The sequence below is a fragment of the Triplophysa rosa genome, unplaced genomic scaffold, assembly GCF_024868665.1.
Source record: "Triplophysa rosa unplaced genomic scaffold, Trosa_1v2 scaffold228_ERROPOS374949, whole genome shotgun sequence".
Taxonomy (NCBI): Eukaryota; Metazoa; Chordata; class Actinopteri; order Cypriniformes; family Nemacheilidae; genus Triplophysa; species Triplophysa rosa.
This window is the reverse complement of record NW_026634243.1, coordinates 13,872-35,895: the sequence shown is the minus strand read 5'-3', so window position 1 is coordinate 35,895 and position 22,024 is coordinate 13,872. Positions and strand designations below refer to the sequence as shown.

The window sequence follows — 22,024 nt, the reverse complement described above, 5'->3', positions numbered from 1 at the left end:
TATACTATGCAAGTACAAAAAAGGCATCTTATACACAATAAAAGGTGAAGCCAAAAAGCGAACACATCTGCTTTATTATGGTTGAAATGGAGAAAAACAAACATGTTACCATATTAGCAAAAAGTAAACAAAGTGCACGGTCTACACTAAGAGCCCATCAGTTGGATTCAGACATAAATACAAAGCTGAGCAAAATGACCCCAGATTCAATGCAAATGAATTTTATCCTTCCAGCGAGCCTGATTGGATGGCGTCCTGGTAGGAGGGCCCGCCTTCTTTCTGATCAGGGAAGAGCTTGATAAGGTCATCGATTCGAAGGATGGTGATCGCTGCCTCGGTGGCGAACTTCAGACTTTTGGTTTTAACCATCGTGGGTTCATACACACCCGCCTGTTTGTTATCTCGTGGCTTTCCATTGACCAGGTCCAATCCGATCCTAAGGGAAGACGTAACAAACACGTCTTAAAAAAGTCTTTGACCCACATTGCTTCCACATCACGCTCGGAACCAATCCCTTTCAACTAAAAAACACCACCCATTCAAAAGAACTAAATTCATATAATAAACCACTACCATACATTATTTTCGCTCTAACAAATTTTGTGCGATTGCATGTTTTTCATCAGTCTGAACTCATGTTTCCATGACTTGGAAAAACTGTAACACACTTACCATTTGAGGTTCTTGCGTTCAGGGTTGACTTGAGCCTCATTGTGGAAGGCTCGGAGTTTGGCCACCAGGTCGGTGGAGTCTTGTGCAGCATTCACTGCCAGAGTTTTAGGAATGACGAGCATAGAGCGAGCAAACTCAGCAATAGCCAGCTGCTCACGGGAGCCCTGCAGCCAAAACACACAAAAGGAAACTGTTATTTGTATGCTCACAATTTCACGAGACAACCAATGGAAACTGTACTCAAACTGTAACATTAAAGCAGCTGATATATTTGGATATTAAAATAGTTTCCGCTGCAGTGCACATATACAAAGAGAAATCAGATATGTTTGTTCTGAGCAGAATGGATGCAGCAGAGCTGTTTATCTGCTCCGTCATCTCTCAAAACTCTTAATGTCTCCCACACGTATAACTGTACATGCCATCAAACGGGCATGTCAGCAAATATAATGGGAGGAGATTGAAAAGTAAAAAGTTAAATGATCTGACACTTAAAAAAACATAACTATTCATAATATGAAGGTATACACTTTGACAGCTTTTGAGTTTAAATCGGGTTTATAGATAAACAACACCCTCTGGTGGATCTCTAGCACCAATACACTGCATTACACTGATGTGCAGTGTTTACACGCGAAGTGACTGATTCAATGCAACTTTTCTGTTACCATCATGTAATTTACAAATCAAAGAATCATCCACAAGTGAGAAAAGTGCATTTTCAGCTTGACAGTACAACCAAAAAGACAAACTTACATGGAAGGAACACAGTGCATAACTAACGTTATTCTTATCCGCAGATTAAATGAAGAAAAAATTATTATGCTACCATATTTTCACCAGTACAAGGAATTATTGCACATTTTCAAAAGGCCCATGACATTTGAGGTACATTTTTATGGTTTGAATTATATGCATTTCCTTACACAGGTGCCATAACTATATTTATTTCACCTTTTTTACCGAGTGAGACCTAATTTTTGGAAAACACTATTTTCCTACATTTATGTATTCTGCAAATCATTTATCTGAAATAAGTACTAAATTCATATCTGTTGTTTAAACAAAAGTCAACCTCTGCACACAACAGCAGAGACTTGACAAGAACAAGAAGCCTTACTTTTTTGCTTTTGAGATCCTGTTTTAAATAAGCTTGCTTGCAAAAAACACGGCAGACCAACAAAAGGTCAGATAGTGTCGAGATTTCACTTTTTTTTACCAAAATATTTAACCAACAATGAGCACACTGATATGTACATAAGAATTATTTTGCACACGTTCAGTTTTACTCATAAATATACAAATAAACCAAATCCTCACCATGCTGGTAGCATAGTTCTCCAGATAAATAGACAGTGCAGCCTCTACAGCACCACCTCCTGGTACCACCGATTTAGACTCCAGCACCCTCTTCACAACACACAGAGCGTCATGCAGAGAACGCTCCATTTCATCACACATGAAATCGTTCGCCCCACGCAATACGATAGAGGCAGATGTACGAGCTTTTGTACTGTAAGACAGAAACAGAGAAACACAAGATGAGTCAAATATTTTGTTATGTTATATTGTAAACTTTTTTTACGTTTTTATATTACCATGCCTCTTAGTTAGCGTTGACAAAAAAAGTCTCAAAGTATTACTCTTAGAAAGATAAGAATGATAATCTCACTTCTTGACAAGGATGAGTTCATCATCACACACTCTCTCCTGCAGGACCTCCTCTGCCTGACCCAACATGGCCGCCTCGAACGTCTCCTCTCCCTCCAGGTTAGACAGAGATGAGCAAACAGTGGCTGTTGGGTGACAAACGCAAAATCACATTTCAAAACCTAAATGCTACATTACTTCTGTGTTCACAGCTGAAGGCTAAACTCTTTTATACAACATAAATGAATATGCCTACATGCATTGGATCAATTCAATCCCATAACTCACAAGGCTGATTCTTCTCTTTAACAGACTCAAACAGCATCAAAATTACTCTTTGGCTACAAATAAGCTAAATGCAGACAGAAACAAATGCAGCCAGCGTACCTCCGGTTGCTTTGGCGATGCGTTTGAGATCCTTCTTCAGCACTCTTCTTACTGCCATGGCACCAGCATCCACAAAATACTTCAGACACATATCATCAATGCCGCCTGTTGTGAGGACAACGTTCGCACCGGATGCCAGAACTTTCTGAATGCGCTCTTTAGTGATGTCTGATTCCCTAAAGTGACAAACACAAGAGACAAGAAGAAAATGACTTGTCAATCAAACAGAGAATGATCTGGGTGGTACAAACCACAGCATAAACTTTCAATTCAATTCAATTCAATTCAATTTTATTTATATAGCGCTTTTCACAATGTGCATTGTGCAGCTATGACACGTCAGAGGAGATCTGGCCCTCCCGGCTGAGCCTGGTTTCTCCCAAGGTTTTTTTTTCTCCATTATTCATCATTGGAGTTTGGGTTCCTCGCCACAGCAGAGCAGTGCAGTGTTGGCTTGCTCACCGGGAGACTGCATTTATTTATTTATTTATTCATTTATTTATTAGATATTATTTATTATAATGATCTTGCTTGGTCTATAAACACCATGCACTGTGCTGTGTTTTACCTTTCTGTGTTTTTCTTATTTGCTCCTGTAAAGCTGCTTTGGAAAATAAACCAGTGTCAACCGGCAGCAATAATTCCACTATTGACATACTGTTACATTCTTTATGATAATTTCCATAATAAAGTACCGTTCATTTCTAAAGCACTGACTAGATGACTAAATTAGGGATGCACCGGAATGAAAATTCTTGGCCGAAGCCAAATAAAAATGAAACGCTTGGCTAAACATGGTTTTTTGCATTTCTTCTTTATTTAGCCATTTTTTTCACTAACGCATAAACTGAAAGGTCAAAATGTGCTTTTTATAATTTGTCTTGCTTTTAAATAAAATACAATACAACTTAAAATAAAATGGAGCAATACAAAGTCAATTAAAGCTGCGAGCAGCGATGATTGGGCCCTCGCAGAAAGTGCCTCCGCAACCCGATTACATAAGGAAAACAGTGAATGGTAGGCAATAAAATTAATGCAGGCGAATTATAGTAGGATTTGTTATTTATTTAAATGCGTCACATTCCCTTTTGCCAGCTGGTGGCGCTATCGCTATGAGTGAACACTGACATGGATATGTGTTCAGGCCAGGACTCTTATCAAACATGCGAAGTGTGAGGCCGATCAGACATTGTGTGCCTGAGTTACTATGTCTTCCTGTTTCATGGCGAAACATCAAACTTTGTCACTCCACCACGGACTCCACCACCACGAAAAGTCAGAAACTTGCAATGTATCGTTACAAAAGTCTAGGAAGTTATATTATAGAAAGACTTTAATTTATTTACATGTACCAGATTTCCTGTTATTTCTTTAAATGTGTCACATTCCCTTTTGCCAGCTGGTGGTGCTATTGCTATAAGTGAACACTGACATGGACATGTGTAATCGTAGGCGATAAAATTAATGCAGGCGAATTATGGCAGGATTTGTTATTTATTTAAATGAGTCACATTCCCTTTTGCCAGCTGGTGGCGCTATTTCTATAACTGAACACTGACATGGATATGTGTTCAGGCCACGACTATTATCAAACATGTGAAGTGTGAGGCCGGTCAGACACTGTGTGCCTTAGTTACTATGGCTTCCTGTTTCATGGTAACATCAAACTTTGTCAGGCCTCCAGGAACACGCCCCTCAACGAAAAGTTAGGTTCTTGCAATGTATCTTCACAAATGTCTGAAGATCATACTGGCTGTACTCTTCAAATATGATGCTGATCTGTTCAAATCTCTATGAGGAGTTAATCACAGTTTAAAACATGTCACTTCCTGTTTCCTGCAGGTGGCGCTATAACTGTATCTTAATATTACCATGTAGATGTCTTCAGGCCAGAACTTTTATCAAATGTGTGAAGTCTGGGTTCTGTTGGACATTGTAGGCCTGAGTTACAACAACTTCCTGTTCATGGCGAAACGCCAAACTTTGGCAGGCCGCCAGGGTCACATTCCCCCACGAAGTCAGGATCTCCGCAATTTAGCTTTGCAAAGGCCTTAAGATGAGAATGACATGAAGATGATGTTGATCGGATTAAAACTCTAGGAGGAGTTTGTTAAAGTACGACGACTGGAAATTGAAACAAATTACAAAATTGCACAGGAAATCAAAAATCACGGACTTCCTGTTGGGTTTAGAGATATGCTCCAAGAGACTTTTCTTAATGATTCAGGGTGTTCGATGAGCCCACCAAATTTGGTGCATGTACGTTTTGCTTAGTGGCCTGGGCAGTTCTAGGTGGCGCTAGCGAGCCATTTTGCCACACCTAATTTTGAAACCCCTATCAGACGTAAATTTTCGCTAGGTCTGATGCGTGTGCAAGTTATTGTGAGTTTTTGAGCATGTTTAGGCCTTCAAATTAGTGATCAAAGAGGGAGAAGAACACAGAAACAATAGGGCTCTGCACTGCGGTGCAAGCCGGTGGCTTGCTCCTCGGTGCTCGGGCCCTAATAAAAAAAAATTGAGCAATCTCCCTTCATGAATAGCCTATATTAATTAGGCCTATAACTGACTGCTAAAAAAAATGTAATGTAAGTTACTCTGTACCCCTTCAACAAAACGGTTAATTAAAAAGTGTCATTCAACATTAGACCTATAAGTTAAAAATATTAATAAACGAAAACTGTTGTATTCAGGGTATATACAGGAATCATGGAGCTAAATTTAATACTTTTTAAGACTCTTTCCATACATTTTAAGACCTCACCGGACTTTTTAGTTTTAATCGGTTACATTGGGGACACTTTAACTTACACTTACTATATAATGATTGTAAGATATCACAACTAAACAGTCTTAGTTTGTGACAACTCCTTATAAATGAAACAAAATTTAGAAGGGTGGGAACAAAGCACAAGAGAATGAATTGAGTGACTAACCCAATGCAAGATTTATTAGAAAGAGAAATGAGGCTACGCTAAACGCCTTCAGACACACAGAGCAGTACACCTCACGGTTATTCCCAGAGACGGCCCTCAGCCATGCTTCCAACTCTTTATCCTCCAAACATGTTGTTTAACAACCGGATGTAAATGGACCTCCCACTATTCACCTGCATACGCAATGATTAGGCAAACTTTAGCATATGACCTCCTCTTTGGACTAGGGATGCACCGAAATGAAAATTCTTGGCCAAAAGCCGAATAAAAATGAAACGCTTGGCCGAATACGGCTTTTCTTATTTCTTCGAATTATTTAGCCAATTTTTTCACTATTGCATAAACTGAATGGTCAAAATGTGCTTTTTATATTTTGTCTTGCAATATAATACAATATAACTTAAACTAAAATTGTTTAGTTAAAAACAAGTAGGCTAAATTAAAACAAAAATTGAGCCCTCTCCCTTCTTGAATAGCCTATATTAGGCCCATAACTGATTGCTGAAAGAATGTACTGTATAACCAGGGGAGTAAATCCCGGGGGGGGGTCTTGGGATGCGACACGTCCCCCTCCATCCGAGGGTTGTCCCTCCCAAATCATTAAAAATCGCACTGTCTATTGTTTATTTATGTATACCTAAACTAATTGTGTAATTAGACAAAAATACAAACGCAAAAGATGCGTTTTACGCTTAGAAACAGTAGAGTTCCCCCTCCCCTGCCTCAGTGGTTTGGCCCACTGCCTGCTTTCCCCATTCATCTCACCTACGCTACTACACATAAGTAAGGTATGTGGCTCAGTTCAGCAGTGGTTGTTGAACTCCAGTAAGAAGGCTATTTTATTCACGTTAAATGAAGTGATTCTCTTTAATGTAGTTGATGCTGATTCATCAATAAATTAGTTGTGGAAAAAAAGGCTGATTACTGATGTATTTTTCCATGAATCTGCTGTGTTAGCGATTAAAACGGTACTTAGCTAGTTAATGTTAGCTTGTTTACAATAGCTTGTTGCATAGTGCGTCACACACTGCAACTAACGCGCCGAAGCCGTTTCCCATGCATTGTTTTATTTGTGGCGACCTGGCATGATGTTAACATTAACGGTCACAATTAGCCACCGATCCTTGCCATTCAGGTCCCGTGTCACACACAGTCGCGCACATACGTGACAATTTAGTCTTTGTCAGACGATGTTGCAGTATAAATCAGGATAAAATTTGCATGTTGTTGTGTTTAAAAAGTGATTCATTGTTAACATGTAGTATCACGGGGAGTATGTTTTTATACTTGTTTCCTGTCTTGACAACAGAGACAAATAAAATGGAAACAGCTTTATTAGGTGTTCACTTGTATTACAGTACGTGGCAGTTCAGTTCAGTTATAATATGACTGCAAGCCTGCATGATAAACCTATGAACCTACCGCATATTGTCGCTTTGTGATGTAGTAAGTACAATTTTTACTGTATTATTTGTGTCCCCTTCAAAAATTACTTCGAGAACAAGTGTCCTCAACATTATAAGCTAAAACTATTGGATTATTAGAAAAAAACATCCATGCAAGCAATTCTGACTGACAACCATTTCAGTTCACGTCTCTCCCCCAAACTCGTAAACACAAGCATAGACTAGAATGACCGCGAACAGTTCCAGTAGCCGCGTCGGAGCCGTAACTTGCCGTGCATGCGAGCAGTGTAAATGAGGGGTAAGGCTTCAGTTGAAAACGGCAGGTGTTAGGCATGCAGAGGAATTTTAAATTTGAGCGAGCGTGGAGCGATTTCACCGGAGCGGGATGAAATTGTAGGTGAGCGGGGAGCGGACAAAGTCTAGTGCTCTCCTGCTTCCTGTTTCCTGCATCGCTGCCGGCAGCTTGTTTGTATCAGTGCGCTTACCACTTCGCTCTAATATTAGTGTATTTTATTATCGTTAATTATTACTGTCGTTGCTAACTTATCCTGATATCTCAATAACCCTGTTCCTGTTATTTACTTGGAAGAGTCTAAACCAAAAGTGATAGTTAACTTAACGCCGTTAGCATAGCAATAGCGTGTTAGCTTGCTTTCTGTTCACACTTTGGAATATCATCTTGCCTCTGGTTTGTCTTGTGTGCTAACTGTTTCTCTTTTTAAGCGAGTATACTACGATCCATCGAGCAACCTTGGTAAGTTGGAATTGCACTTCAAATCCGGTGAGTTATGGCTTCTATTCCTATTATTGTTACTTGCACCTCATGTCATATGTTTAGCTTAGCCTTCTCTGTCAGCTGCGAGGGCTTTATATGCGATAAATGCAGGGAAATAGTTAGGCTGACAGAGAAGATCTTAGAATTAGAGTCTCGCATCCAATCCTTATCTGAGGATAGTAAGAGTTTAACGACGATAGAAAACACTTTGGATGCGAGCAACATTAGCGCACACAGCTCGGTTCCGGTTGAAAATCCTCCGCAGCTGGGAAACTTCGTGACTGTGAGACGGCGTAGTCGCAGGACAAAACATCACTCGACCGTTCCGATTACAGTCTCGAACAGGTTTGCCCCGCTCAGTGACGCACCGGCTGAGAAACCTGCTGAAAGTGCCCTAGTTATCGGTGATTCTATTGTTCGGAACGTTAACATAGAGGCACCAGCCACCATAGTCAAATGTTTACCGGGAGCCAGAGCGCCTGACATCAAGTCAAATTTAAATGTGCTGGCTAAGGCTAATCGTAAATTCAGTAAGATTGTCATTCACGTCGGCACAAATGATGTTCGACTCCGTCAATCGGAGATCACAAAAGATAACATTAAAGAGGTGTGTGAGCTCGCAAGCATGATGTCAGACACTGTAATATTCTCTGGCCCCCTCACTGCTTATCGTGGTGATGAGATTTATAGCAGATTATCATCACTAAATGGCTGGTTGTCTGAGTGGTGCCTGCAGAATGATATAGTTTTTATAAATAACTGGAAGAGTTTTGAGGGCAGACCTGACCTGTTGAAACGAGATGGTCTCCATCCCTCCTGGGCTGGGACTTCCATCCTGTCTAGAAATATGGCAAAAAGTCTTAATGCTAATGCTAAAACTTGACTCGCTGGGGCCCAGGTCAGGGAGCAGACAGTATGGCTTAACCAACTGTCTGCTTGCCGTCTCACGTCGCAGAATACACAAAATGTACAACATGTAGTAATCCGTTCTCCCAAACATCACAAAATAGAGACTGTGTCTGTCCCCCGGATTAGCAAACATAAAATAATGCGTAAACCTCTTGAAAGTAATTTAATAAACGTTAAACAAACTAAACATGAACAAAATACAGATAATCAACTGTTACGACTCGGATTGCTAAATATTAGATCTCTCTCTAATAAAGCACTTTTTGTTAACGATATGATAACAGATCATAAAATAGACATGCTCTGTTTGACAGAAACATGGCTAAAACCAGATGATTATATTGCTTTAAATGAATCTGTCCCCCAAGATTATTATTATAAACACGAGCCTCGTCTAAAAGGCAGAGGGGGAGGTGTCGCAGCACTTTACAATAACTCTCTTAGCATTTCCCAGAAGTCGAACTCTAAATATAATTCTTTTGAAGTCATGGTTCTTCATGTTTCAACACCTAATACTAAAGATAAAACACTTTTTAAATTGATTCTAGCTATTGTATATAGGCCTCCAGGGCACCACACAGATTTTATTAAAGAATTTGGTGGGTTCTTATCAGAACTAGTACTGGCCGCAGATAGACTCCTTGTCGTTGGTGACTTTAACATCCACGTAGATAACGTTACAGATGCCTTAGGAATGGCTTTCAAAGACACTCTTAACTCCATGGGCATTAGTCAACATGTGTCAGGACCCACTCACCTTCGTAATCATACTTTAGATTTAATACTGTCTTACGGTATAAATGTGGACGACGTTAAAATCCTTCAGCAGAGTGAAGACATTTCGGATCATTATCTGGTATTATGTTTGCTTCACTGGCCTACGGCTGCAAATAAAACTCATTGTTACAAATATGGTAGAACAATAACTTCAACTACCAAAGATGCGTTTCTCGATAATCTGCCCGAATTGTCTCAAATCATGAGAAATAACGTTGAAGATCTTGACATTACCACTGAAAATTTTAATTCCACCTTCTCGGTAACGCTAGACACAGTTGCTCCACTACGTTTAAAGAAGATTAAAAATGGCAGCCCCACACCGTGGTATAATGAACACACTCAGGCTCTAAAGAAAGCGGCCCGAAAAATGGAGCGCAACTTTAAGAAAACTAAATTAGAGGTATTTCGTACAGCATGGAAGGATAGTATTCGAAAATACAGGAAAGCCCTAATAACTTCTAGATCCGCCTACTTTTCATCACTAATAGAAGAAAACCAGCACAACCCTAGGTTTTTATTTAACACGGTGGCTAAATTAACAAAAAATAAATCGTCAGTGACTTCTGATCCTGTATATCAGCATAGCAGTGATGAATTTATGAACTACTTCACATATAAAATCCAAGATATTAGAGAAAAAATTATAACAATGCAATCAGAAGTGAAACCCGCTGAACAAACTAACTACAGCGCCCTTAAGGAGAAAATGCAATTATTTTATACCGTAGATCAAGATGAGCTGTCTAAAATTATTAGATCATCTAAATCAACAACATGCATACTAGACCCTATACCTACAAATCTACTGAAAGAGATGCTCCCAGAAATTATAGATCCTCTTCTTGGTATTATTAACTCATCTCTGACATTAGGACATGTGCCTAAAGCATATAAGGTGGCTGTTATAAGGCCCCTTGTCAAAAAACCCCAACTCGACCCTAGAGAACTAAGGAACTACAGGCCTATATCGAATCTACCTTTCATATCTAAAGTTCTGGAAAAAGTAGTTTCAACTCAATTATGCTCCTTCCTCCAAAGGAATGACATCAATGAAGAATTCCAGTCTGGATTTAGAGCATGTCACAGTACAGAGACTGCTTTGATCAGAGTTACAAATGATCTGCTATTGGCGTCTGACCGAGGTTGTATCTCGTTATTGGTGCTGCTAGACCTTAGTGCTGCATTCGATACCATTGACCACAGCACACTCCTACATAGACTCGAAAATTATGTCGGCATTAAGGGAATAGCTTTGAAATGGTTTAAATCTTATTTATCCGACCGTTTTCAATTTGTAGCAATAAACAATGAGGTGTCACGCAAATCGCAAGTCCAGTACGGTGTACCACAGGGCTCAGTCTTAGGGCCTCTGCTCTTCGCATTATACATGCTACCTCTAGGAGATATAATAAAGCGACACGGAGTTAGCTTTCACTGTTATGCTGATGATACTCAACTTTATATTTCCTCGAAGCCTCATGAAACACAGCAGTTCCATCGAATAATGGAATGCATAGTCGATATAAAAAACTGGATGAGTAACAACTTTTTATTACTGAACTCGGACAAAACGGAAGTGTTACTTATTGGACCGAAAACTGCTATAAGTAACAACCAAGAATACTGTTTAACTATTGACGGATGTTCCATAAAACCCTCGTCGTCAGCAAAGAATCTTGGCGTTCTATTCGATAGTAATCTGTCATTTGAGAGCCACGTCGCCAACACCTGTAAAATTGCGTTTTTCCATCTTAAGAATATATCTAAACTACGTCATATGCTGTCAATCTCAGATGCAGAGAAGTTAATTCATGCATTCATGACATCAAGACTAGATTACTGTAATGCACTGTTAGGTGGTTGCCCTGCAGGCTTATTACAAAAACTCCAATTGGTCCAAAACGCGGCAGCTCGAGTTCTTACACGTACAAAAAAGTATGAACATATTAGCCCGGTTCTGTCAACCTTGCACTGGTTACCTATAAAGCATCGCGTTAACTTTAAAATCTTGCTTATTACCTATAAAGCCTTACATGGTTTAGCTCCTCAGTACTTGAATGAACTCCTTTTGTATTACAGTCCTTCACGTGCATTACGCTCTCAGGCGTCCTGTCAGTTGGTAATACCTAGAATTTCAAAATCAAGTGCAGGTGGTAGATCCTTTTCCTATCTAGCGCCTAAACTTTGGAATAGTCTTCCCTGCACTGTCCGGGAGGCAGACACACTCTGTCAGTTTAAATCTAGACTAAAGACGCATCTTTTTAATCTTGCATACACTACTCTTCCATAATATAAATCTTCAGAGGGTTTAGGCTGCATTAGTTAGATCAACCGGAACCAAAAACACAACTGATGTACTTGTTGCATCAAAGAGTACAGAACAGTACTCTACTCTCAGCCAGTCTTGTCTCATTGTTCCAAGGTTACCACAGCGAGCAGGATGCAGTTCATGGCCTGACCTGATGGTAGAGCGGAGAATGGGAAGTGGGGACCTGACAAGAGCTGAGATGATAGAGCTGGATAAAGAAGGACGCGGTCTCTTGACATGTCTTCACCACAAAATTTCAAATGCTATTAGATTATTAATGATAATCTTAAACTATAATTTATTTTATTATTAAGTTTATTTATTTTATTTAGCCTTGTTGTGCAAGCTCTCTGGAGCTTGTGCAGAGGCAGCAGCTTTTGCCAGAGGGGAACTGGAATCCCCTGGTTGGGCCTGGGTTCTCCTGAGGTTTTTTTTCTCGATTAGAGTTTTGGGTTCCTCGCCACCGTTTGCATACTGTTTTTGCACTATCTGCCTGACCGGGGGGGCTGCTTTAGAATTTTAAAGTTTTACTTAATTAATATTGCATATAGGAATTTATTATCTGTTATATTTGACCTGTGCTTCTCTCTCCTTTATCCTAAATGTGTGCTCTCACTGAGCGTGTGTGTGTGTGCGTACTTGTCTGTGTACGTACGTGTGTGTGTGTGTGTTGTGTGTGTGTGCGTGCGCATCCGTGTGTGTGTGTGTGTCTCTATGTCTATGTGTGTTAGTACGTGTGCATATTGTGTGTGTGGAGTGTTTTGTATGTGGGTATGTCTGTCTTCTGTGTTTTCAACCTTTTCTTGTTTTTGCAGGTACAACTTTAATTATTTTGCTTATAGTCAATATGTCTCATGTACAGCTGCTTTGTAACAATGAAAATTGTAAAAGCGCTATATAAATAAAGTTGAGTTGAGAGTTGAGCAGTGCGGTAGAGCGGGGGGCGGAAATTCTCACCGCTCGGCTCTGCTCACATGCTCTGCAACACAACTGATTACTGTGCTCCAAATGAGCAGCGGTTCTGCGCATCTCAACAAATGTGCGAGATGTAAAAGGCATCAAGGACCAGTTTACCGGTTGAATGATGATGCCGCACGGATTGCAAACCCCCCCAACCCCCTCTGTGAAAAAAATAGATTGGATTTGCTCAATTTACACGGGTCATCCCACAAGGTCTGAAAATACGGAAAAATCACATCCCTGACCACAAGTCATGTTCGGTAAAATGTATTCGGCCATTTCACTTATTTGGCCGAATGTCATTTTTGCCGATTTCGGCCGAACATGTTCGGTTGCCAAACATTCGGTGCATCTCTAGACTAAATCATATAAATTGTGTGTACTGTGATGTAAAAAGCTTGGTCACCCATAGGCTTGTGCCGGTATCAAATCTCCATGCTGCGATTAATTGATTAAGGTTTCATCGCGGTAAACGGTATTATCGCAGTATTCAATTCTATGAGAAATGCAGGTTGAAAATATAAACCAACTTCAGTGTTTTTCTCTTGATAACAACTTTATTTTAAATAATAAAGAGAACCTCAAACATTTAAATATAAATAAAACAACACACAGTAATGATGTATAAAGTGAGTGCAAAAGTGCAAACTGCAAAAGAACAACTTGTGTTAACTGCTTTTAAATATACTTATGTCTGTACAACGCTAGTACTACAATTCATGTTATTATTATTATTGTTTGAATAACAAGCCAAGCTAGTGTGTTAACTATTATAGCAAACTAAACATTTATAAACAGCAAATTCACTCGCACTTTGAGACAGCGTATGACTTTATTGCGTTCCATCAACGTATGATTAAAAATAATTATTCTGCCACACTGTCAAATTTCATTACTCGGCTTACTTTTAACCCAAAATATTTCCAAACCTCAGACTTCACCCTTTTAGAAGGGGGATAAATCGTCAGCAGCGTTCCTCCTTCCGCCATGCTTCCTCTCCGTGTGGTACTGTTTACATCAGAGTGCGCAGGCGTCTTTTGCTCAGCAGCGCACGCGCACACACGTAGGCATCTCCACATGGGGAACGGGATCGTTTAGATCAGAGTGCGCATTCCTACGCAGCATACACGCAGTGTACTTTTATCCGGTGGATGAAAAATAAACAAATACACGTTCTAAAAAATCTATATATTTTCGCGGTATTTGAAAGTGCCCGCGATATCAACATCGTGCTAATCCATTACCGCAATTAATCGCATTACCGAATATCGGCACGTCTAGTCACCCAAACCTGATGACATCACAATGTACAGCTCAAAGGTAAAACAAGACGCACATGAGCATCTGTGTCTAACAGTGGCTTTGAGCTGAAATTACTTTATCCCACGCGTATAACTACACACACCACTGATGGTGTGGCAGCAATGAAAATGGGAAAACTTACAGCCTTCTTTACGTTCTTAAGAGTCTGATCTCACCTCTGTCTGATCTGATCGAGCTTCTCGGGATCATTTATGACAACCTGAACGCCCAGCTTCATCTTGGTCTTCTGCAGGCTAAAGTCCAGGCAAGCTATCTTGGCGTTGGACATGCGCTTCACCATTCCTGAATATATGGGATTTTTGCTCTTAACACAATAATGATGAAAAACAATGGGTGCAAAAAAAAGCTGGCAAGCAAACAGACAAACCTTGTGATCCGACGGTGCAGTTCAGTGCATATCCGTTGACGAGGAAACTCTCTTTCTGACTACGTCCGTGGGCCTTTAACACGTTCACAGAGTTGATGGGATAGTGTGCAACACCTTTACCATCAACAAATTTAACAGCCAGGGCAGCATCCACCACAATGTCGGCAAAGAAATCAGCATCACTGAGAAAACGTCAAGGACCAATATTTACATTTATGCATCTGGCAGACGCTTTTATCCAAAGCAACTTACGTTGCATTATCCTATACATTTGTTTCTAAGTATGTGCAATCCCCTGGGTTCGAACCCACGACCTTGGCGTTGTTAACGCCATGCTCTTACCACTGTGCTACAAAAAAGCCATTTATATGGGTGTAACTAGTTACAAGGTAATTTTTTTCTGTAATTTATTAGTTACTTCTGATGTATTTGAACTAAATACTGTGTAAGATATTCAATAGTGGAAATGACATCAAAATTATAAGTCTTTAAATTATACTTTAAATGTATGCTTTGATGTATCCTTCTCACATTTGTATATCTCACAAGTGTTACTTATTGGACCGAAAACTGCTATAAGTAACAACCAAGAATACTGTTTAACTATTGACGGATGTTCCATAAAACCCTCGTCGTCAGCAAAGAATCTTGGCGTTCTATTCGATAGTAATCTGTCATTTGAGAGCCACGTCGCCAACACCTGTAAAATTGCGTTTTTCCATTTTAAGAATATATCTAAACTACGTCATATGCTGTCAATCTCAGATGCAGAGAAGTTAATTCATGCATTCATGACATCAAGACTAGATTACTGTAATGCACTGTTAGGTGGTTGCCCTGCAGGCTTATTACAAAAACTCCAATTGGTCCAAAACGCGGCAGCTCGAGTTCTTACACGTACAAAAAAGTATGAACATATTAGCCCGGTTCTGTCAACCTTGCACTGGTTACCTATAAAGCATCGCGTTAACTTTAAAATCTTGCTTATTACCTATAAAGCCTTACATGGTTTAGCTCCTCAGTACTTGAATGAACTCCTTTTGTATTACAGTCCTTCACGTGCATTACGCTCTCAGGCGTCCTGTCAGTTGGTAATACCTAGAATTTCAAAATCAAGTGCAGGTGGTAGATCCTTTTCCTATCTAGCGCCTAAACTTTGGAATAGTCTTCCCTGCACTGTCCGGGAGGCAGACACACTCTGTCAGTTTAAATCTAGACTAAAGACGCATCTTTTTAATCTTGCATACACTACTCTTCCATAATATAAATCTTCAGAGGGTTTAGGCTGCATTAGTTAGATCAACCGGAACCAAAAACACAACTGATGTACTTGTTGCATCAAAGAGTACAGAACAGTACTCTACTCTCAGCCAGTCTTGTCTCATTGTTCCAAGGTTACCACAGCGAGCAGGATGCAGTTCATGGCCTGACCTGATGGTAGAGCGGAGAATGGGAAGTGGGGACCTGACAAGAGCTGAGATGATAGAGCTGGATAAAGAAGGACGCGGTCTCTTGACATGTCTTCACCACAAAACTTCAAATGCTATTAGATTATTAATGATAATCTTAAACTATAATTTATTTTATTATTAAGTTTATTTATTTTATTTAGCCTTGTTGTGCAAGTTCTCTGGAGCTTGTGCAGAGGCAGCAGCTTTTGCCAGAGGGGAACTGGAATCCCCTGGTTGGGCCTGGGTTCTCCTGAGGTTTTTTTTCTCGATTAGAGTTTTGGGTTCCTCGCCACCGTTTGCATACTGTTTTTGCACTATCTGCCTGACCGGGGGGGCTGCTTTAGAATTTTAAAGTTTTACTTAATTAATATTGCATATAGGAATTTATAGTCTGTTATATTTGACCTGTGCTTCTCTCTCCTTTATCCTAAATGTGTGCTCTCACTGAGCGTGTGTGTGTGTGTGTGTGCATACTTGTCTGTGTACGTACGTGTGTGTGTGTTGTGTGTGTGTGCGTGCGCATCCGTGTGTGTGTGTGTGTCTCTATGTCTATGTGTGTTAGTACGTGTGCATATTGTGTGTGTGGAGTGTTTTGTATGTGGGTATGTCTGTCTTCTGTGTTTTCAACCTTTTCTTGTTTTTGTAGGTACAACTTTAATTATTTTGCTTATAGTCAATATGTCTCATGTACAGCTGCTTTGTAACAATGAAAATTGTAAAAGCGCTTTATAAATAAAGTTGAGTTGAGTTGAGTATACTTTGGTCAGTTAAAGAATAATTTATGTAGTTATTTAAAATTGATTTAAATAAGCCGTTTCATGTTTATCCTTGAATCAATTTTAATCAAGGTTGATGTAGCATATAGTAAGTAATTAGTAATAAGTAATTAAATACTTAATTTTGGAGAGGAGTAATTTGTACCGTAATCTAATCACACTATTTAATATGTTATTATTAACTAGTAATTAATTTATTTTCGGAGCAACTTACCCAACACTGGTTTAGAGTAACATTAGTGGTAATGCCATCAATGCGTTTTTAACTTTTTTGTAAGCATTTATAAAATACTACTACTACTAATAATAATGTGGCTGTACAGATGATTTAGGCATTGTTGGTTTCAAGAAATAAATCACCCAAAAATAATTCTGTGTTCATGCATCTGGGATGGGTGTGGGTAATTTATGACAGAAACAATTTTTTTCCCCCAAATATTTAAATTCTTTCATAATTTACCCACACACTCCGTTTTAGACACAGCCATATAGCGTTACCCCAGCCATAAAAATCTGACCATAAAGCTTGATTTTGTGAATGCAAAATTCAAACACAACACTAAGGATACACTCCAATGATCTTGGAAGACATGGACGTCTTTGCAGCGTTGATGAGACACTCTCTGCCCAGGTCATCTGTGCTGATGGTCAGATTCTCATTGATGTATCTCACCGCCTCCCTGTCAACCACAGACAGTCAGTTTTTCATTCAAAACACCTTTATAAAACATACCTGGACACACAGGAAAGTTGACTCCTACTTGCAGGCCAGTCTGTATCCACTGATGATGGAGGTGGGGTGAATCTTCTGTCGCACCAGCTCATCTGCACTCTTCAGGAGCTCAGCAGCGATGATCACCTACATAAACACATACGTCAGTGAGCAGGGTTTCTACGTTTTAATCTCCCATTTAACTTCAAGTATCAATTTGTGTACTGTCAGACTTGTGGTTTTTGCAGGGGAGGACCTGCAAATCCCGCAGTTTTTGACAGAAAGCTTCTGTATCCTGTTAGCATAGCCACACACACGGATGAAAGCCAGATGGGTGGTACTATAACAGGAAACATGCGATGTTATTCCTAAAGCTTGTGTTTTCAACCATACCATTAACCTTTTATATACAGTTAGGTCCATAAATATTTGGACAGAAGCACATTTTTTGTTATTTTAACTGTGTATGAAAGTGTATTCGAGTTACAGTTTTATAATAGATATTGTCTTAAAGTGCGCACTCTCAGCTTTATTTAGAGTGTATTCACATCCAGATTAGCTGAAGGATTTAGGAATTACAGCTCTTTAATATGAAGCGCCCCCCTTTTTCAAGGGACCAAAAGTAATTGGACAGTTGAATAAAAAGCTGTTTTATTCACATGTATGGGCTTTTCCTTAAATAATTTTGTCATAAATGAAGCATGTTAAAGGTCTGGAGTTGATTCTACATGTGGTGTTTGCATTTGGAAGCTGTTGCTGTGAACCCACATCATGGGGTTCAGGGAGATCTCCATGCAAGTGAAACAGACCATAGTTAGATTTTAAAAACACTACACATCCGTCAGAAAGATGCCAGGAACATTAAGTCAAATCAACAATTTGGGACATTCTGGGGGAAAAAACACACCGCTGAGCTCAGTAACAAAACAATCCTAGGTGTCCATATGAGATCAAAGTGGTGGATGATGACATTATCCTCTCCATGATAAAGAAAAACATCTTCACAACTTCCAGACAAGTGAAGAATTAATCCGGATGCTTCTGTCTTCTGTTACATCGCCAAAAAAACACCAGTGACCCAGTGCCTGAGGACGTCATGCATGGAAATGGAATCACACTGCCTGAACACTATTTTACTGAAGATGTTGTATGCTCATATCATGAGCTATTCCAAGCCTTCTCCATATCTTTTATTCTTTTTAGTCTTATGCAGGCTGAAATTAATTTGATCTCTCCAAAAATATGCTTTATAGAGCTTGTTCGGCTATTTCAGAAGTCTAATTTACCCATCCTATTCTTGAGGCTTTTGCACCTTGTTGTGAACCCTCTCTATTTTTTCCTTGTATTCTCTTTATTGTTTTGATTGACAAACATTGACATATTTACCTCTTGGAGAGTGTTCTTCACTTGTCCGGACGTTGTGAAGGTGTTTTTCTTCATCATGGAGAGGATAATGTCATCATCCACCACTTTGATCTCATATGGACACCTAGGATTGTTTTGTTACTGAGCTCAGCAGTGTTTTTTTCCCCCAGAATGTCCCAAAGTGTTGATTTGGCCGCTCTTAATGTTCCTGGCATCTTTCTGACGGATGTGTAGTGTTTTTGAAATCTAACTATGATATGTTTCACTTGCATGGAGATCTCCCTGAACCCCATGATGTGGGTTCACAGCAACAGCTTCCAAATGCAAACACCACATGTAGAATCAACTCCAGACCTTTATCATGCTTCATTTATGACAAAATTATTTAAGGAAAAGCCCATACATGTGAATAAAACAGCTTTTTATTCAACGGTCCAATTACTTTTGGTCCCTTGAAAAAGGGGGGAGCTTCATATTAAAGAGCTGTAATTCCTAAATCCTTCAGCTAATCAGGGGTCTCATTTATAAAACTGTGCGTAGGATCCTTACTAAAAGTGTACGTGCACACGAAAACCAAAAATAGCGTACGCCCAAAAATAATCCGATTTATAAAACCTGTAAGCAATATTCGCTTTATAAATCACAGATCACCTGCAAGTGTGCGTACGTGAATCAGCCTCATATCCCGCCCTGTACACGCCCATTTTTACCCATAAATAGTCAATGCAAAGCAGCTCATGAATACTGATTCATATATTAATAAACCTGCCATCCAATCCGCTTGTTAAGCCTGACGTCACGCACCATAATGGGCGTACACCGTTTCCTGGTCAAACCGCTATCAGATGCCATAGAAATATAACAAAAAATTATGTAAAACCCCGATCCCATCCTTTATCTCCGTAACGAAATCACAAATGGCCACACATGAGATTCACTGAGATTTCCAACTTAATAATTGTTATAATTATTATTATAATTATATTAAAGCCAAAGAAGGTCTCTGCAGCATTTAAATGTTTACAGCATTTAGACTGATCATTAACACCCCATTAGTGGTGTCCTTCACCTGAGATAACATTTGAAGACATCATTGTAAAAGACGAATGTTTCTTCATTCCAGTCTTGTTATGATAGTTAGGACTGATAACAAGAACATAAAGAGAAACGATTGTGCGAGAGCTTAATGGCTGTATTTCCAGAATATATTTAGTATTTATTTACCCTGTGTTCTGCAGTTATCATATTTGATGCTGTCCCTGTTCAGTCGGATCATCTCCTCCTCATGCGCTCATAGTGTGATGGTGAGACAGCGCTGATTAAATATTTACATTGAATTTTTATTTAAGATTTAAGTTGGATTTTACAAGAAGGTGCATGAAACAATTATCACTCAAGCGCAAATAACTCTGCAGATTTAATCTTTGTGATAATATGGATCTTTAACGTATATGAGGTCAAATAAAATGTGTGCGAGGCATAATGCTTATAAGCGTTTATATCAATCTTAGTTTCTGCAATCTAAGTTCACTAACTCACCATTTGTCTCCAGAATGTGCGTACGCATGGGTCAGAGTTTGCGTGCAGGTGCGCACATTTTTCTGTCAAGTTTGTTTTTATAAATCCCATCTTTTGCGTGGGAAGTGGCGTACGCCTCTTTCAGGGCATGTTTTGTGCGTACGCAACGGTTATAAATGAGGCCCCAGGATGTGAATACACTCTAAATAAAGCTGAGAGTGTGCACTTTAAGTCAATATCTATTATAAAACTGTAACTCGAATACACTTTCATACACAGTTAAAATAACAAAAAATGTGCCTCTGTCCAAATATTTATGGCCCTAACTGTAAATGACTGCAGATTAAAATATAATGGGCCAAGGAAAACCTGTGTTTACTTGTCCTGCAAAAATCCAAAAACTAGGCAAAAAGGTATGACGGCGCAAGGCTTGCTTCTTACTGACGTGAACCAGCAGCTTTTGAGCTTTAACCACCACACCTTAAGTTTTTGACTTGACAAGAGTAAATACATAACAATGTTATGAAGACAAAGCATCACAGCAAACACAACGCTTCTATAACAAACATTTACTCTCTTGCTCATGTTGATAAATCACATCATGCAGCAACCTATCAAACATCTTACCACTGATGTTGTGCCATCTCCAACTTCCTTATCCTGCAGCTCTGCCAGTTCACAGAGGACCTTCGCTGCTGGGTGCTCCACCTCCAGGAGCTTCAGGATGGTGGCACCGTCATTGGTGATGGTCACATCCTAAAAAAAACACATCCGAAAACAGTATTATAACCACGAGAGTAGAGAATTTTCATTTTTTGAATGAACTATTCGTTAAAAGGCCGTGACGTCACATTGGCACTTACTCCGATGTCATCCACCAGCATCTTGTCGAGTCCTACGGGTCCTAGAGAGCTCTTCACGATGTTTGCGATGGATGATGCGGCCATGACTGTAAATGAACAGATGAACCACGGGAGTACATGAATACTTCTTGCTTTTGTGCTGAGCAGGCTCGTGCATTGTTTATTGAACTCCAACACTCCAGTTGCAAACAGTAACAATGTGCGTTGTATATACACTACACTACATAATTCGTATACTATGTGTAAAACATTACAGCGCAAACTTTACATTCAGTTCGCAGTCTAAATTTAACTGCGCCAAGCCGCACGTGCTGCGCGAGACGCCGGCCTCAGCTCTTCCGCTACAGTATAGCGGCGCCCGAGCCGTTTCTCGCTCCTCTCGCTTTGTTTTCGTTTGCGAGTGTAACCGAATTCGGACTTACCGTTTTGAGTCCGAACGGACTCGCCGGTCGTTCTCTGGCCGAGCACGTTCAGCGGACCCTCCATCAAAGACATGTTGCACGGTGGAGAAGAATGTATGAAGCGGCGCGCGGTGGATTATGGGTGAGGGAGGGGCTGCGTGTAGAAAGTTCCAGATCAGTTCTGATAACGAACCGTTATTTAGCACTCTCACATATATAAACCTCATCGCGGCTGTAAGGAGACCACTTCATGCATTTAGGATGTATCCAAAGGTATTTAAAATCCAAACAGATAACTCCAGAGACAATTAGATGAATAAAAACTACAAATACCAGTTCTGCTGTGGTAATTTATTCGATGGTTTTCTTGCAGACGCTTGAGAGGATTGACCGACATCGTGTGGCGGGGTGAGTGAACTGGAAAATGAGATGCACTAAATTTCCTAAATGTGGAGTGTATACATTCAG

The 22,024-nt window shown here is 39.8% G+C and overlaps 1 protein-coding gene across 1 annotated transcript; it reads right to left on the bottom strand.

The window, feature by feature from the left end:
* Positions 1-55: 55 nt before the first annotated feature.
* tcp1 (t-complex 1) lies at positions 56-21,701 on the bottom strand. The gene is made up of 12 exons (XM_057327391.1): positions 21,578-21,701; positions 21,156-21,241; positions 20,920-21,048; positions 17,459-17,556; positions 17,267-17,377; positions 14,471-14,652; positions 14,259-14,385; positions 2,710-2,885; positions 2,345-2,468; positions 1,993-2,185; positions 673-836; positions 56-436 (listed from the first exon to the last, which is right to left on the bottom strand). The coding sequence occupies exons 1-12, from the start codon at positions 21,648-21,650 to the stop codon at positions 223-225; spliced, it is 1,677 nt and encodes a 558-aa protein (XP_057183374.1). The 5' UTR covers positions 21,651-21,701; the 3' UTR covers positions 56-222.
* Positions 21,702-22,024: the final 323 nt, after the last annotated feature.

Coding starts and splice junctions, on each gene's coding strand:
- tcp1 (XM_057327391.1), bottom strand. CDS start 21,650: ATGTCTTTGATGGAGGGTCCGCTGAACGTGCTCGGCCAGAGAACGACC. Junction 2,886..14,258: donor CTCGATCAGATCAGACAGAG/GTGAGATCAGAC, acceptor TTGTCACTTTAG/GGAATCAGACATCACTAAAG. Junction 2,469..2,709: donor CATCGCCAAAGCAACCGGAG/GTACGCTGGCTG, acceptor GTCACCCAACAG/CCACTGTTTGCTCATCTCTG.